Source organism: Pipra filicauda, unplaced genomic scaffold (genome assembly GCF_003945595.2).
Source record: "Pipra filicauda isolate LSUMZ 115617 unplaced genomic scaffold, ASM394559v2 scaffold335_size1511353_pilon, whole genome shotgun sequence".
In the NCBI taxonomy this organism is placed as follows: domain Eukaryota; kingdom Metazoa; phylum Chordata; class Aves; order Passeriformes; family Pipridae; genus Pipra; species Pipra filicauda.
This window is the reverse complement of record NW_024104460.1, coordinates 1,310,646-1,327,447: the sequence shown is the minus strand read 5'-3', so window position 1 is coordinate 1,327,447 and position 16,802 is coordinate 1,310,646. Positions and strand designations below refer to the sequence as shown.

The window sequence follows — 16,802 nt, the reverse complement described above, 5'->3', positions numbered from 1 at the left end:
CTCACTTACGCAGACCTCTCAGTTTAGCCAAGATCATCATCTACAGCACTGAGCTCTTTTCCATCTACAGGTCAAAGGAAGAAGTGTGAAAATAAGATAAAATAACTGCAGAATCAAGCCAAATACTTCTCCAACTCATACTCTTTTTGGAAAGAAACCTGCACAACAGGAAAGGTGTAGTGTACTGAACAAGATTCAGAGGCGTTTGACCATGTCACTTGATCTACTTTTTTGAGAAAGTTTTCTAAAAGGTAGGAATGGCAAGAAGCAGAGCAGCATTTCAGATCACCAGTTGCCTCTTTGCCCTACGATTTTCCCACAAGCAAGGCACTCCTGAAGCTGTCCTAGAAACAGTCAGATTCCACAATATCCTCATGTTTAGTGGGAGAAGAAAACAGGTAGAATCAGATACATCAATGGTTAAGGGGCTTCAAAAGGGATCACATTCTGAAGTCAGCAAATATTATATTTAAAAAGGAATGACTCAACTATTCTTCAAGGAGTTTGCGAGCCAGCTTTGGAAACTCAATTCAATCACTAAATTGGAAGAGATTAATTTCAGTCTCTCCTGCCACCTCCACTGAAAAGATGGATGCTGGCAAACCACCTACCAGTTTTCTGGCAGATTTTGGACTGCAGTCCAGAAGCATCCAGAATTACTCCTATCCTGCACCTTTCTAGGACACTAGACCCTGCTATGGCAGGTGGTAACAATAGCTTTAATCTTCTCTGGGATGTTACATTATCTGTGATGGAGTAGAGTGAATAAAGGAGGAAAGAGTCTCCAAAACAAGATTACAGGAGGAAGAGTTTCCAGAATGTGATTGCTACTATCACATGAAAATGCACATAGGGAACAGGCCATGTCTTAATCTTCTCTTGAGGGAAGCATGAGGCAGGGTTGCACTATCTTAGTAGTGCTGGAAGGCTCTGCTGTTGAACATCAGACTTCCTCAGGCTGTATTTCAGCATCTAACCACACAACTTATACCCTTGTTAAGGATAATCCTTCCCTCACATGAAGGGATATGGTGTATTCTGGCCCATAAATACAAATAACAAAGGAAGACATTTAATTCACCCTGTTTGCAAATGGATGATGTAAAGATCTGCCATATACTGTGCTATTCCTAAGTGATTTCATATTGTGGGAAGTGGAGAGTGAGGAATCCTACACTTACTCTTTTTTCAAGACAGCCTCCTTAATGATCAATCCAAATATTGCAGAATATTTGAATATACTCTTCTAAATTTAAAATTCTTTGCACTAGCACTCTCTCAGTAGCTATGACAAAGTACATACCAAGAAATGCTTGTCAAGAAGAACACTAAGAACCTCCTGTCGTTTTAAGAGGTTAAGCTGATAATTCAAAGGTTGATCTGTCTCCTTAGGAAGACAGTTTTAATTGCTTTAACCACTTTGTTAGGGAAGATTTTTCGACCCAATTGTCCTGTCAATTGCAAAGGGTTGCAATTCATAAGGTTGTTAAAGGTCACAAATTGCTTGTGGTTCTGTAACCTGTTTAACTCACGCATGGTGGTCAGAACCTATTCAACTTCCAACACAGCCTAAAGATTTAATATCAAAAATTATTATGGATTGTAAATGAATGCATTTCATGCAATCCTGAAAGGAATGACCTGTGCTGTGAGTGGACAAATGGGAAGGATAAACTAAGCAGCATTAAACTTTGTTTAAATGAACTGTCTGTTCCATCTAGACTGGCAGTGATGGCAGGGCAACTGGGCCAAAAAATGTTCCCTCAAGAACAGAATAAAAAAAAAAAAAAAGATAAATAGTTGTTTAAAGAGTCTCAAAAGAAGAAATATAGCTTGCAGAGCAAGATAGCATCTTACCATTGGTAGGCATCTGTGAGTCCTAATCTGTGAAACAAACAAAAAATTTCCTTGTAAGTAAAAGGAACAGAGTTGATCTGCACAAGCCTGGAAGAGAATGCTACAAGAAAACGGAGAGTGTGTGACTACACCCAGTCCAAAAAGGAAAGGCAGGAAATGAAGGGAAATAAAGGGAAGACATGATCAGTGGCCGCCAGTTCTGGTAACTGGTAGACAATCTTGAACAGATTCCCAACATGCTTCATAAAATGCCAAGTTTGTTTTGTCAACATACAGGATTGATCCCACCTTCACGCAAAGACTTGTACGTATTTGTAACTTTAAGCATGTCGGTAAACTCTGCTTGTGAATGTTTGGAGTTTATGGGCCTGAATATTAAATTTACAATGACATGCAGCCAACCTCATTTATGGGTGAGTCAAAATGTCTTCCCTATGTGGCTCCCATTTCATAGTGCACAAAACCACTGAACTCCTGTAGCTTTATTAATGTATGCCAACTTCTGTAATGTCTTTTTCTCATCACCACTTGTATAACTTCTCTCCTTTTCCTGCCCTGGCATAAACTGAGCAAAGTTTTAGGCTTTTTTTCTGTTTCTCTGAACATGAACAGAAAATTCAGCAGTTAAAGAGAGACCACTTCTCCCATCTTCAGTGCACTGCAGCTGTCCCTGACTTGGCCTTGGAGAGCTATTGTATGAAGCATGTATAAGGAGACAAGAATCCTCTTCGTTATCTCTAAGGTTATGCTGGGTCTGCAGGAAACAGAATTTAAAAGCCTAAACAAAGTATTTGGCTCAGCAAAATCAGATCCTGAGGACTCAAAATTGAGAAAAGCATGTGAAAGGAGGTGTGATTTTTCCAGGCCTTCTTCAATGCAGAGCTGTGCTCTAAGGTCACTGAAGTCACACCCCATTTGTAGCTTGAAATACTTTCTATGACTTTCCTGATAAACAAGAAACTCTGGCTTCGAACTCCATATGGACCCTCCTCCAGCCCCACAACTTGAGGACTGTGGACTCTAGATCTTACTTGCAAAAAATTTCGAGTGAAAAACTACAGCAGGCAACATTGTTCTTTACATCAGCTGAAGCATGCCTGCTTCAGAGAGCTCACAGGGAGAGTAGCAGGAAGCACAGGGAATATCATCATCCTACACTAAAAATGGAGAATCAATCTTCTGGTGATTTTAATTGCCTTGTGCCTTTTGGATTCATTATGTTGAAATGGATATTGCTTTTCTTCACTCACCAGATATATCCGTGTGAGCATGTGGCTGATTTCAGCAACAAATTAATTCCCAGTGTGCAAATAGTATTACCCTGGGATTAATCCTCCCCCAAAATTGCTTTGCACAAGTTATGACTGGGCAAGTAGAAATGTTCAAGTGTTGGATGAGACTTTGCACAACCTGATCTAGTGGAAGGTGTCCCTGGCCATGGCAGGTGGGTTGGAAGTTGGAACTAGATGGTCTTTAAGCTCCCTTCCAACCCAAATCTTTCTGTGATTCTACAAAAGGTTCCTTTGAACAATCAGACAGTACTTATCTATGGAGAATTATCCCATCTATAATGTCGATTATTGTTAACTAAACAGCAGCTTTGATATTCTGACATGGAATTTAGCCTAAAATTACTCAGTCACGTGATCTTTGGCAGTGGTGAAAAAGTCCATATGACACAGCTAGGTCTCAAGCACTTCCAGTGAAGCTTTCCACCAAAGTGGAAACCATATTCTCTGAAATGACGCCAGTCACCAAGGCCAGCTGCATCACAGCTAGCAAAGTTTCCAACCAAAACTGCAGTTCCTCAGTTATACAGCGTGATGACAAATGTATCTAAGTTCTGTCTACACGACAACTTCCACCTTCACAATTCACTCTCAGCCACAAAAACTGTGAAGAAAAGGCTCAAGGATGAAGTGCCTCTCATCAGATCCTGTACCAGATAGTCCCAGCAGAGCTGAGGCATTCAGCTGCCCTGGCCTCCTAGCATAAAGTAAACTCTTCTTCTCTGATGAGCTAAAACAGAGAGGCCATTTGCATACCTCCAACAGAAGCATAAGAACTTCTTCACCAGTTTGCAATCATCTACTCGTAAAAATAGATATCACAAAGACAAAAATAGGCTTTTAAATACTATTGGTTGACCTTCTACTCCTCTGTCTTGCCAACTGCTGTGGGCTGCTCAAACACTCTCCTGAGCAGGCTAGTCACCTGGCACCTGCAGGTTTTCCATACCTCTGTAAGCGTGATTCAAGGAAGGGCAGTCGCTCTTCTCTCAAGCTGCCTCCACACAACTCCCCTATTCCTGGTACGAGGAGATCAACAGCTGCAACCTTAAAAGAAAGAAAACTAGTTGAAGTCATGACCCATAGCCACACAGTGACTGGCAGAAGTACAGTTGATGCTGATGGTTGGTTGTAAAACCCTACTGTAATTCTTCCAGAGTCTGTGACACTTAGGTAAGTATTTGCACATACTTGAAAAGTCTCTTGTTGACAGAAGGCTGGGAGGAAATTTTGCAAGGATAAACTTCAGTAAATCTACAGAAAACCTAAACAACAGCAGTGATGTTCCACACTGAGAACATCTACAGCAAGTGGTTTGAACTGAATCTCACTAAGTTACTCTAGTCACAACCTGTGCAGGGTTATAAAGAACCCAACAGCAGCTCACAAGACAGCAAAGACACGTGGGCAAGTTTCCTGAAGCCCTGATTCCCTGCTCTGATGCTGTAGCTTGTGTTCAGCCTTATCTACCCCCATTCCTTGGGCCAGCTCTAGTGGATATGGTATCAGTGCCACTCATGTATTGGATCCAACTATTAGGATCCAAGTGATACCACTTAGGCTCTTAGGTTTGAGCAGCCTGTCTTCTCTGTTTTGTCTTCTAGGGTTACTTTTCTTATCCCAGAGCTGAAGTGGTTCTAGAACTAAAGCCACTGAAGTGAAAGTGGTACATGGTAGGGTAGCTGCTCTTTGTAGCAGAAGCAATGCTTCAGTTGTCTCAGTTCAACTGGGAAATCACACCTTCAGAGCATGAGGCTTGTTGATAAAGAGCTTACTTCCTGTGCCCATGTGCTATTTGAGCATTACATGGATGCTACATTTGGATGACAAGAGAATCACAGACTGCTTCAAGCCATGCAATTCTAGGCATTTCACCTAATAGTACAGAAGTTTACCAGGAAAAGAAATAAACTATGGCAAACTTGTCTTAAGGGAATTAAGCTAAAACTTAACACTATCTCATCTCCTGAATCTTCTCCCTCCTGTTGTTCCTGCTTTGGGGATTTCTTCTACAACAGGAAAAGAACCAGACAGGATTGTCATGTCTTTTCTTAGACTTCTTGCACAGAGGCCCAGCAGATGATTATTTTCATCAGTCTATCTATCAGCAGGCCAAGACATATGCCTAGCCAAAAAAGCAGTGGAAGTGTGACCCATGGACTCACTGTATGTTGAGGTCCATCTTCATTGTCCCGCATGTAGAAAGGCTTGAGGTCATATGGGTAGTTAATCACAAACACAGGAATCTCACCACAGTGCTTCACTAGGTACTTTTCATGTTCTGTTTGGAGGTCACAGCCCCACTGCAAAGACAGCAAAGGGGACCTGGGAACCTGCCTTCGAGTATCTTGCCCATGGCAAGAGACCCAGCAAAATCCCTGTGTAGAAGACGTGGAGCTTTGAATAACATGAAACCAAGCAAAGCAGCTTTTCATACAGGCCACTGGGAAAGTCTGCTAAGAAGACAGTTTCACAAGGTTTAAGGCACAGCAAAGCATGGAAAATAACATGATTTAACTTTACAGAGCAAGGCTAGATCAAACCCAAGCATCTGGTATCAAATCAGAAAAAAATCCCAAACAAACAAGCAAAAAACTCCACAAAATCAGCTCCCAAAAAACACCCCACCACACAAATAAACAAAACCAATCAACCAACCCCCAAAATCAACACCCAAACCACACTCCATATATCTAAAGAGAAATAGGCACCTATCCAAAGTCAGATTATTTGACCCCGCAAACTGGCCTTATTTCAGTATTACCTTTGGTATATAGAAAGCAGCTTTTCTGGGTTGATCCTCTCTTTCCTGCTGTGTTACATGTTACATTAAGTCTCACTTAAGAAAACCCAGCATCCTATTAAATTCTTTGTTATCAGAAACCTCAGACATTTGCAACGCCCCTCACTTTTCCTTTCTTCCACTGATGTTATAAATTTTGTGGCTTTTGACTTGAGACCTCAAGTGCATTTATAGGACGTGCAAAGAATATTGGGGGAGTAGAAGGGGAAGACTGGAACAGACCTCCCACAGATTCTATTCATCTGAAAATATCCCAAGTTCGCTGTCTCAGATCAAGGTAGTACAGATATGAGATCTGAGGTTCTACACCCACTGGTATGCACAGATGAAACAGTTACCCAACTGGCTAAAAAGGTGGCTTCGGCCAGAGGATTATTTTCCTTAAGGCATCAGAATGAGATAACAATTAAAGAGTACACACATGAGGCGAGCACCACCACAAATGCTGTCCCATACTGTGTGTGTGTTTGAAATTGTGCAAAATATGATTTTTAGAAAACTATAATCTGACAGTGTTAGAAAGACTAGCATGTTATTTTTTTTCCCAGTCAACATCTATGCTTTGGAAAGAAAAGGGATTCCCTTTACATACATCTAGATTACATGGTATTTTGACATAGTATTGGCTTATTAATTGTTGTCAGAACTTTTGGTGCTACCTTATTATATTTCCTTTATTTGAGGACTATTGCAGCAACTCTTCTTAGATGATTGCTACTGAATCTGCAACACTCCCAGCACTACTCACACACAGGAAAGAGAAGTGCCTTTGCTGAAGCCTTGGTCCTTCAACAGCACAGTCATCACTTCCTTCCCTGAAAGCGTTACGTGTTGTTCTGCTACAGATCTCACTCCTTATATTGCTCCCATTTCAACCCCAAAGGCCAAAAGTTTCACCTGGGTGATAACCCACAAACACCCCAGAAGGCAGATAATCTGTGCCAAGTAACAGCTCTTGTGGTATCAGAAAGAAAGGAGATTCTATAGAGTTCAGGCTGTGCACATGAACAGGCACAGGGACAAGCCACCTGGCAACAACCTACCTCTGGCTTGAAAGTGAAAGTTTGAGAAGCTTGCTTCAAAATTTCCACTGCTTCACTGTATGAAATTCTGCAAGAGGAGAAAAAAAAAAGTCTTTAAGATAACTATGAAAGGAATAACAAAGTTTTCTGGACAAGTGCCATGCTGGGAAAAATAAGGAGGCACTTCCCCACCACCATGCCAACTTGTGTGTAATGTCAGACTTCCCAGCAATGCTTCTTTGGACAGAAACCAAAAAGCATTTTATATGGCAAGAACCCTATGTTTTCCTGTGCTTCAGCTACATGTTGGGCAGGAAGTGCTAAGCTCTCAACACTTCTGCATTATTGCAATGTTGCATGTCAGTCAAAAGTGAGCTCTGCAGAGAATTGCTTCATAGAAATTTGTGGATTTTTTTTAAAGAAAACAATGTGCTCCCATCAGCATAGCTACAACAACATAGCTCTAGCTCAGGGTGTGTTAGGCAAAAATAACAGCCCAGGGTGCAAAGCTCTTGTCGCTCAAATGTTTCCACTTTGCTTTGCAAAAACCATGAGAATTATTTGCAGCAATGTTTCTCTACTGCTCTGTAGACTTGGGAGACTGTCAGACTTGGGAGCAGATTCTCCACTGATTTCCACCAGCACAAAAGAACAGCATCATGGCAATGCAAACAGAAAAATTGCAGTGAATGATTGCGCCAGGTTTGATAACTGGAAATCAAGACTCAGTGGAAAAGACCTTGGCTGACAAGTTTTCCACATACCAAGCAAAATGTCATGGACAGAGGAATAACCTGATACTATACAACAGAACTATATAACAGAACTATACACTATATAACAGAAAGAATAACCTGATCACTATAATTTCATGTTTCTGTATCATTGGCTAAATCCAATTATAAACAAAATTCTCTAAGGAGCATGAGCTCTTGACACGCAGCTACAAGGTTTCACTAACACAGGGAAGGCTTCTGGAGGAAATACCTCAAGAAGGAATATATTGCTCCATGTGTTTGGGTTATGTCAGGCCACAGTCCAAATGAGGTATATCACTGGCACAGGTTCAACACATGTAACTGATGTGTGTAAGCCAGGAATGCCCCAGATCTGCCAGCAGCTGATGAAGAGAGAGAGGGAAAGGGAGAAAGAGATGTTCTGACTCTCTCTCTTTTTCCTTGGACCATGGGAGAAGCTGAGTGGCAACTCTGTCCTCTCAGGAATATCAGTTAGGTCCAAAGAGAGGACTGAAATGGGGAAACGGTAACTTCTCTGAGGTCTTCCACGGTGCTCTTGCAGACAGAGACACAGGGAGGATCTATCACGATCCTATTGCCCAAGTGTGGCTGTAGCTGCTTAATAGGACAACCAGTGCTGGGCTGAGCAGACCTATAGTGTTCTGTGGGACAAATGGAGAGCTCCACTATTTGAAGACATAGGGAAGAGTAAGGAAGGAGGTATTCCTGAGGGTCAGTGAGGGAAACCCAAACCCTTCAATTCTTTAGCACACATAGAACTGGGAATAGAAATAGGAGTTGCACAACCAACTGGGAATAGAAAAAAAAAGTTGGAATTTTTAAATATCATAAAATACTTCTATAAAAAGGGAGCCACTGGAGTGGAGATGTGATTAAAAGAAGAGCACCAAGGCCAAAACCAACCAAGATAGTGAGCAAACCACTGTGCAAGTACATGCTGGAAGGAGGATACAGTTATAGAAAGAGGATCTCATCCAGGGGAGCAAGAGCCAAAGGTCAGCAGATTCAGATGTCAGTCTCATGCAGAGATGAAAGGGTAATGACAAACAGTAAAAGGGAACTGCAATTCATGCTCCTTTGGAGATATTATGCTAACCCAGAAGATACTGAGTTGTGAAAGAACATATACAAAATAGGAACTCTTTCCCCAAAAGCCCTCTTCCAGATCATTTTGAAATAGTACTTACGTCACAAATTTGTTCTTCAGTATTTGTTCCAACCTGTCCTTGGTCAAAAAAAGAAAAACATAAACATATAAAGATACTCTTAACGGTTCAGGGGCCCGGAGGAAACTCAGAAAAGTGATTTTCCTCTATATTTGAATTTGCGGGACTGCATTCTGATCTAGATATGGGTCAAAATCCACTCCCGGTCATTCAGTGCTAAAAGAGTACCCGATTATTGAAGCTGATGATTCAGAGGCTGCCAGATGATGTGACAGCTACACTTCCACCATATCCTCTCTCTGCTGGCCTGAACAATCACTTAAGCTCAGGCTGACATTTAACTCTTCAATTTCTTAACACAGGACAACACAGTAAAAAAAAGAATAATAAAAAATCAGCCTCCCTATAGCCAAGAAGCCCCAAAATGCACAACAGGATTGCAGCTCTTTCCTGTCACATGTATTACCTTCTGTGCAGGAGCTACATATTTATGAAAAAGTTCAACATCATGAGGACATCTGGAGAGCACAGTGCTTGTTACTGTCTTGAAAAGATCTTCCATAACCTAATAGAAAAAAGAGAAATGGATGAAAAATGAACACTGCTTAGGTGTCCCAGACTACAAATGAAACACGGTACACATCAGCCAAACGGTACAGAAGGAGCTTCTGTCCTTCTGCATGGTTAGACTGCATAAGAGAGTACCAGCTTGCTAATGCTCCTAATTAGCAGGCTTGCTTCGTAGTTGAAGAGGACTGGAACCTTTATTTCTACTATGGGTTTAGGACTTCAGTGTCTGCTGATGGCCTCAGTATCTTCAGTCAGGTATCTCCAGTGAAAAACAGCACAGTTGAAATATTCAAGCAGCAACCCTGGTCAGACAGACACATATTACAACCATTTGTGGAGACTGGTCTCAGATGAATTCTTAGTGAGGTATCTGTCCTGTAATGAGTCATTCTGGGTTTCTGCTTCGTTGTTAGAAAAAGCAGAACTAAAGGAAAGGAGAATAAACCTGTAGTGTGTAGAGCCAGCCCACCAAATGGATCCCAGCTAGAGAGATTCTGCAGAGTAAAAGCAAAGTGAAGATACACAGAGATGAGTAGAGAGCTAAAGCAGAGGACACATCAGTGCAGGGATGTTTGAGAAACTAAAAAGATGTGATTCCATTTCCCTGAACTAATGTGGATTAACTAAATTACATTATCATCCAATTTGGATATAGTTATCCAGTAAAACAGGCTTCACTCATTAAGAAATTAAAATGCCATTAAAAGCCCCCACATGCGATGCCATTTTCATCAACCTGTTGTAATTTTCTCTTTCGGTTAAGCAAAGCAGTCCATTCAGGACACTTGCTATTGTGCAGATTAAGTGTTCTCATGACTCCTCATAGTCTCACACCTGCACAAAGCAGGTAGTGGTACAACCTGTGGTATCAACTGATGATGGCCCCAATCCTTCTTCAAAATCACCCTCCTATTCTACCCTCGTTGGTAAGAACAGAACAATGCAGCTGGGCTGCACGTCACCTCAGCCTGGTATGGGACTAGGTTTTTCATAATAAAAAGTATCTCTGAAAATTCTGGCACATTCTTTTTTTTTTTTTTTTTTTTGTGAGCATAACAACCACTTCATTAATTGCAGGGTTGGAAGAAGCAAAGTATCCACCAATGACACTTAGGTGAGCAGCAGTCCCTAGACACAAGGCCCAGGGAAGACTAACTGTGAAAACACAAACCTGACATTCAGTCAGCAGATTAGAAGCAGCAGCAGCAGGTCTCTGCCTTACAAGCCCTTACAAGGAACCAGATCCTATGGTGTAAGAGGAACACAAGGCACAGAAATGAAGCAGCTGTGCTACTTACATAGCCTGTATGAGATGAGATTTCAGGCACATTGTTCAAACTCTTATGTTTGGATGAACATCTGTCACCTGTCCCAAGCTGCTGGAACACTACTCTGTGCTGAATAACCTCTGCATCCCACTAGCCTAGCAAAGCTGGTAAAGCAGTCCATTTTGACTCCTCTGGAGCCAACTCAGACTCAACACTCTTGCATCAACCTGGGCCTTCTTTCTAAAAAGGGAAGATGCAAATAAAGGAACGGCATTATCATATGCAGATTAACAGTTTCACCCCTCCTGGTACTCAAACATAGAGGAAATGAAAAGCCAGCATTCCTGCTGCTGAGTGGCAAATAACCAAACAGTCAGCTTTGAACTTTCTTCAAAGTAACTAGAACAAGGCTTATGCAAATGAAATCAGAAAACTTCTTGGCAATTCATCTGGTTTCACCAGGCAGAGACGAAGGGATTTTACATTAAGCTTCCTCTTTCTAGAAAATGAAAGTATCATCTGGTTTCAGAAAAGCATGTTGTTTAATTAGCACTTTTTTTCCTCACTGTGCGATAAAGTAACAATTAGGTTCCCACAGCATTCAACATGAGCAGCTTCCTCTTGTGGAAAAAAGATGTGGGTGGTATGGGAAAAACAATCGGGGAAATATTTCCAGGTTTGAGACTGAGGTTTTATCCTGGCAAAACAAACCAGACACGTGGGTCATACACTGGCCTCGTCACTGCTCTTATTTATGCCAAACGTGTACTAGACACAAACAGTAGAGGGGGGAAAAAGAAAAGGAAAAAAAAAATCTCAAACTGAGAATTTATGTCTTTAAGCAGATAGTACAATGAAGGACTAGAAAGTGGGCAATAGGAGAAATGAGTGGAGAACTGTAACCACTGGCTTGCTGAATTGAGGGAAAATGTGAGCTGGAGATACAGGTGGAGTGATTGGTTTGAACATATCCTGAAAGAAACATGTTTGATAGGAGACTTATACAGGGAAAAAGGCATTGGAATCACAGCAAGTAGCTTATCTCAGCAGTGGGACTTCTGATGTCCCAAAAGCCCATTAATTTGGTTGCTTCATAATGGCAGTGTGGAAACTGCTGGTAGGAGGGCAGACAAGAAGGACAGAGGTTAAAGCTTTCCCCCCTCCCTCAACACTACAGTTTTTCTCTCTTTATTTTCACCTTTCAAAGTTCAGCAGTATCAACCTTGGCCTTCTCCAATGCTGCTGTGTTACTCAATGGTTAACTGTTCAATTTTAATTAGGAGCAGCTCCCAAGGGTATTGCTTAATTTTAACTTGGATCTTTTGATACTGCAACTTATCCTTTCCCAAATAAAATTATGATCAGGGTTGAAACAGGAAATCATCAATAAAACAGCAGTAAATGTCAGCAGCAGCAACTGGAGGTGCTGTGCACTCCAAGAAGAGTTCAAATCATCATCCCTGTTACATAAGACACTTTCAGAAAAATCGCATGACCTGCCAGTAGGATTTTTATTTATGTATTTACCTGAGGCATGCATGTGGATGCAGTGTAGATCACAGGTTATTTACATATGAGACACCAGTGGAGCATTATTTCTTGCTCTCATGCTTGGACACACACACCGTACATGTGTGCCCCTATATACACACAGAGAGGGGAGGATTCTCATCTGATCTTGGTCATAAAATCTCCTCTCAGCTACACAACCAACAGTTCAGGACCCACTCTAGAGAGATGCTGTTTTTATGCAAGGAAGGAGACTTGTCTGTAGGACCCCTGCTTCACTGGCCATTGAAGCTTGAATGCTGATATAAGTTAGGGGATACAGCAAGCCTCAGCTATGGCAGCTGGATGCCACTTCAGAGAAGGAACCTACAGTCCTGCAGATACCCCAATGTCCCTAAAGAGTGCTGAGCAAGACACTTGGAGTAAACCACGTGATTACCAGTGTCTGTTCTCTTGAGACTGCAGTCAGATTTGCCCAAGTGCCTCAGCCTTAGCACTGAAGACAGAAAGAATGCTGAGTGCAAACTATTCTGGAAATCAAATCACATACATGTTTCAGATCCAAACTCTCTGAAGCTGACACCCAAAATCAGTCCCACTGATTTCATTTCATGCCTGAACTCCCTTCTATAAATGGAGGTAATAATGCTCCATGTCACTAGGCTGTAATGACAGCAAATTAATTTTGATGAAGTACATAACCAGTGGAAGACAATACTTCTGCCCTCAGGACGGAGCTCAAATACTGAGTGTTAAATTGTATTCTCCATCTGAAAGAGATATATTCTTCATCCCTTAAAGAGACAGTGGTGCTAGGATGTGATCTTGTTAAGGAAGACTAACGCTATGCATAAACTCCCAAAAATGCCATCAGGAAAATGCCTTCTGGCATTTCTTAATTTTACAGCCTAAATAATGTCTTTTTTAGCATAGTTTTGTATGCGTGTTTTATGAAATTCAATAATGACTGTATCAAATGGCCTCTTTGAGACCCCATTAGTGTCAGGAGTGAAGTGGGATCCTTTAAATCTACTGCACTGCCAAGACAGCGGAATGAAAAACAGAAGATAACAGTCTACAGATACAGCTACATAACACGGCACTCAAGAGAGAGGGAGAGATTGACAACTGGCATCTCAGAGGACAAATGAAACCGGAGACCTTGGACCTCCAATACAGGTACTGGAGGTGAGATGACTCTAGATGGCCATGTCTGGAAGTCCAGACAATTCCACAATTGAACCTCTTCCACTGTCTACCTGACCTTCTTCTAACTCCTTCTCATCCAGTTTGGAGGAGAAAAGTGCCTTGGAGTAACCTGACCCAACTTCTTCACTTCACTTGTGGAAAGAGGCTACAGAGGTCTTTCCTTAGATAGGAAACCTTACATAGGAACCCTTAGGTACCCTGTACAATAAAGCAGAAATACTATTATCCAGCCATGCAGCATAAAGTACTGCACTAAGCACATGGGACTTTCCACAGAAAGTATTATGAAACCAGTATTGTGAGAGTTGAAGCTTCTTTGTAGCACTAAAACACATTTTGGCAGAGAACAGAAATTTATATTGCATGATTAACACATAAGAGACTTTGCAAGAACTATGCTACTAATTTAGGAATAACTGAGCACTGCTCTGTGCAATTACAGTGGGGAAAAAAGGCCACTGCTCTAAGATTTCAGGCCCTTTGTTCCTAAATACATTTAACTTGGTTATTAAATCTTCTTTTTTCCTTTTATTTCATAAGGAAAGCTATGTTTTTTTTTGGAGCTTTGGCTGAAAGACCTCAAGGTCTCATCAGTGAATGGTAAACATCTACATCTTTATAGCAAGACTCTTTAATGGTGTACAAGCAAATACTTCAACATGTCCCTGAAGAAGCTGAGCATTCCCAGCATACTAGTTACTATTAGAGGCACTTAGTCCAAATGTTGAATATCAATTTCAAAAATAAATCTTAAACAATTCAGCTCTTTATGTGAGGACAAAGTTCAGATGGTAACCATGGCCAAGAGCCCCTGAGGCTTTCAACTGGGCGTTTTGCACCGAACAAAGAACTTGCAGATGACAACAAACAGACAAACTGCCCAATGGGCAGATACACAAGAGAACACTGAATTTAGGTCAGCTGCACCAGGAAAGAAACCTGATTTCGGTTTTAGAGCAGCTGGGAGGTTTTTTTGTTGGTGTTTTTCTGTTTTTTTTAAAGAGTGATTGCCCAATGATTTAAAAATAAACAAAATGGGAACTCCACTTCTGCAAATAAGAACACCCCAAAATTAAGGCTGTTGCAATCTAGACTCACTATGAGGAATGAAAAATGAAGGCTGCTAGGAGACTTTCTGTTATAGGGAGAGAAGCTTGTCAAAGACTTTAAGACAGAGGGAAGATGTGAAGAGAGCACAAGATGAGACTTCACAAGATACTTAGCAACAACAAAAGCCAAGACAAGGGGGGAAGTTCCTCCTTTCCCTACAAATAAAAGCCCTACACATTCCAGAACAATTCTCAGCCCTAATTCTCTGAACTGTCTGAACTGGTTGTCTATACTTCAAAAGACAAGCAATTACGGTTCTTGCACAGGATGTGTTGATGCTGTGTTCAAGAGCTCAAACACCACTTAACAGAAGACCCTGCTTATTATGCTAGATAAAAGCAGTGAAGATTTCAATTAGCTCCTGATTGCCTAGAGGAACAGGACTCAGGAAGTAAGGTGAGAACATATACATATGCTATGTTCTAAGAATACACAAAGTTGTTCTGGAGAAAAGGAGAGAGCAAAGAAAGAGCAGGATGCTACTAATGATGGAGCACAGATTCCCAGTGGTCGGTCCACACAGTCCAGTGCCATCCAGACATCCCGGATGTAGAAGCAGCACACAGAGCATGTCAGCTCTGCTGTCTGGCCATAGTGACTCAGCGATGTGTACGATCCAGGCTGAAGAAATGACCACCTGGATGTTATTTTATAAATCTGTAGCCAGTGTCTCAGGTATTTTTCTTTATAAGGCTGTTTCTCCAATAGCTTTCCAGGGAGCTTACCTGATAAACCAGAGTTTGTGAGGATGTTTACTCATAACTCCTACTGGACATAAGCTGGCTTACATTGAGACTAGTAAAATGCATTAGCATCCATCATGTGGTTAAACTGCAATCGAGAGGTCAATCCCGAAAAATCAAAAGTCAACTGACTAAGGATTTCCTCCAGTCTTCTGCTAAAGCCACAGTGAACAGTGTATGCCAAAAACTGTTGTTTCTACTTCAGATTTCAATGCAGATTTCAAGGAGGCCTTTACAGACCACATCAAGGGACACACTGTACAAATACTGTTCATTCACTGGAGAGGTGTTGAAGGTTTTGAAAGGGAGAGTGCCACTTTCATTAGCCCAGTCAAGCACATTTATACACTTCCTGGCAATACAGCAACTGTGCAGCTTCAGATGAGGGCTGTGTGCACCTGTATCTTCCCTTCCAAATCCCCTCTGTGGCCTCATCTCTGCTGAGCAAATCCCAATCCTTGGGAAACCCCTGTGCAACCTCTACTTGGTTCACACAGGGTGAGAGGAGCTGTGACCTCAGTTGAGGGTAGGGAGCCCATCTCAAGGAGGAGGAAGAAGCTCTGGTACTGGTCCTGCACAGACATTTGGAGTGCCCACCTGCATGATGTCCTGTAGGCTTTCAGTGAAGGATAGCTCAGCCTCCACCATGTAGAACTCTGCCAGGTGCCGGCGACTCTGTGAGTTTTCCGCTCGGAACGTCGGACCAAAGGTGAACACGTGGGTAAAAGCCCTGCAAGGTGACAATAAACAGGTAGGTCAGGTTCAGCACACAAGTGAGTCTGTTACACCTAAAGCCCTCACTTTTATCTCAGGATCTAGAAACAATGATGTTTCTATTTCATCTTTGACCCGTTTAATGGCACTGCTGAATATGTCACTGTTATGTTCCTTTATCCAGACATGGAGAAGACTTATTCACACCTCTTCATGACTCAGGGAGGTTGCACACACAGTATTCAGCCTTCACTGTACACAAGTTGTGCTCAGGACACTTTTTGCAACTGTGAGGGAAGAAAAAACAACATTCTGCGGAGCCAGATAACTGGAGAAGCACCCAGTCATCACACCAGTCAGGCTCTCCTTGATCGCATCCTTTCTTGTTTCTTTAGCTGCAATGTCTGACCTTCACGGGTGCTGCGAGACCCCAGAGCACAACAGAGCAGAAAGTGCCCTGCAGTTGGAGTTGCTGGGCTGGTGCAAACACGAAGGGGTGGCTGGTGAAGCCCAGCAGGATGGATGCTGAGTGTATGGCTTGCAGTCCCCCTCTAGTGGCAAGACCGAAGTTTATTGCTGAAAGAGCCTTCGAGATAATCAACTGGGCATCGTCCACACACCTAAAAATGGCTCAGCTAAAGGGTCTCTACTACAGAGAACACATCTGGGATATTGCTTGGTGCTAGAGCAACCAATGCAATTCTCCAGCCACCTTCTGGAGAGTCTATTTAAACACATCCTCTCTTGTTCTGCAGTCACGTCATGCTGTGTTTCTACTTCCCTT

At 42.0% G+C, this 16,802-nt stretch overlaps 1 protein-coding gene across 2 annotated transcripts in view; it reads right to left on the bottom strand.

Moving 5' to 3' along the window:
• NARS2 (asparaginyl-tRNA synthetase 2, mitochondrial) overlaps positions 1–16,802 on the bottom strand; it is a 52,519-nt gene that overhangs the window by 4,803 nt on the left and 30,914 nt on the right. Inside the window, exons 7-13 of one of the 2 annotated variants that reach the window (XM_027741623.2) lie at positions 15,902–16,034; positions 9,362–9,460; positions 8,917–8,960; positions 6,993–7,059; positions 5,312–5,449; positions 4,096–4,193; positions 1,858–1,884 (exon numbers count right to left, since the gene is read on the bottom strand). In XM_027741623.2, the coding sequence (XP_027597424.2) occupies positions 1,858–1,884; positions 4,096–4,193; positions 5,312–5,449; positions 6,993–7,059; positions 8,917–8,960; positions 9,362–9,460; positions 15,902–16,034 (606 nt within the window). The remainder of the gene's footprint in view (positions 1–1,857; positions 1,885–4,095; positions 4,194–5,311; positions 5,450–6,992; positions 7,060–8,916; positions 8,961–9,361; positions 9,461–15,901; positions 16,035–16,802) is intronic. The other variant, XM_027741624.2, reaches the window with a different exon arrangement.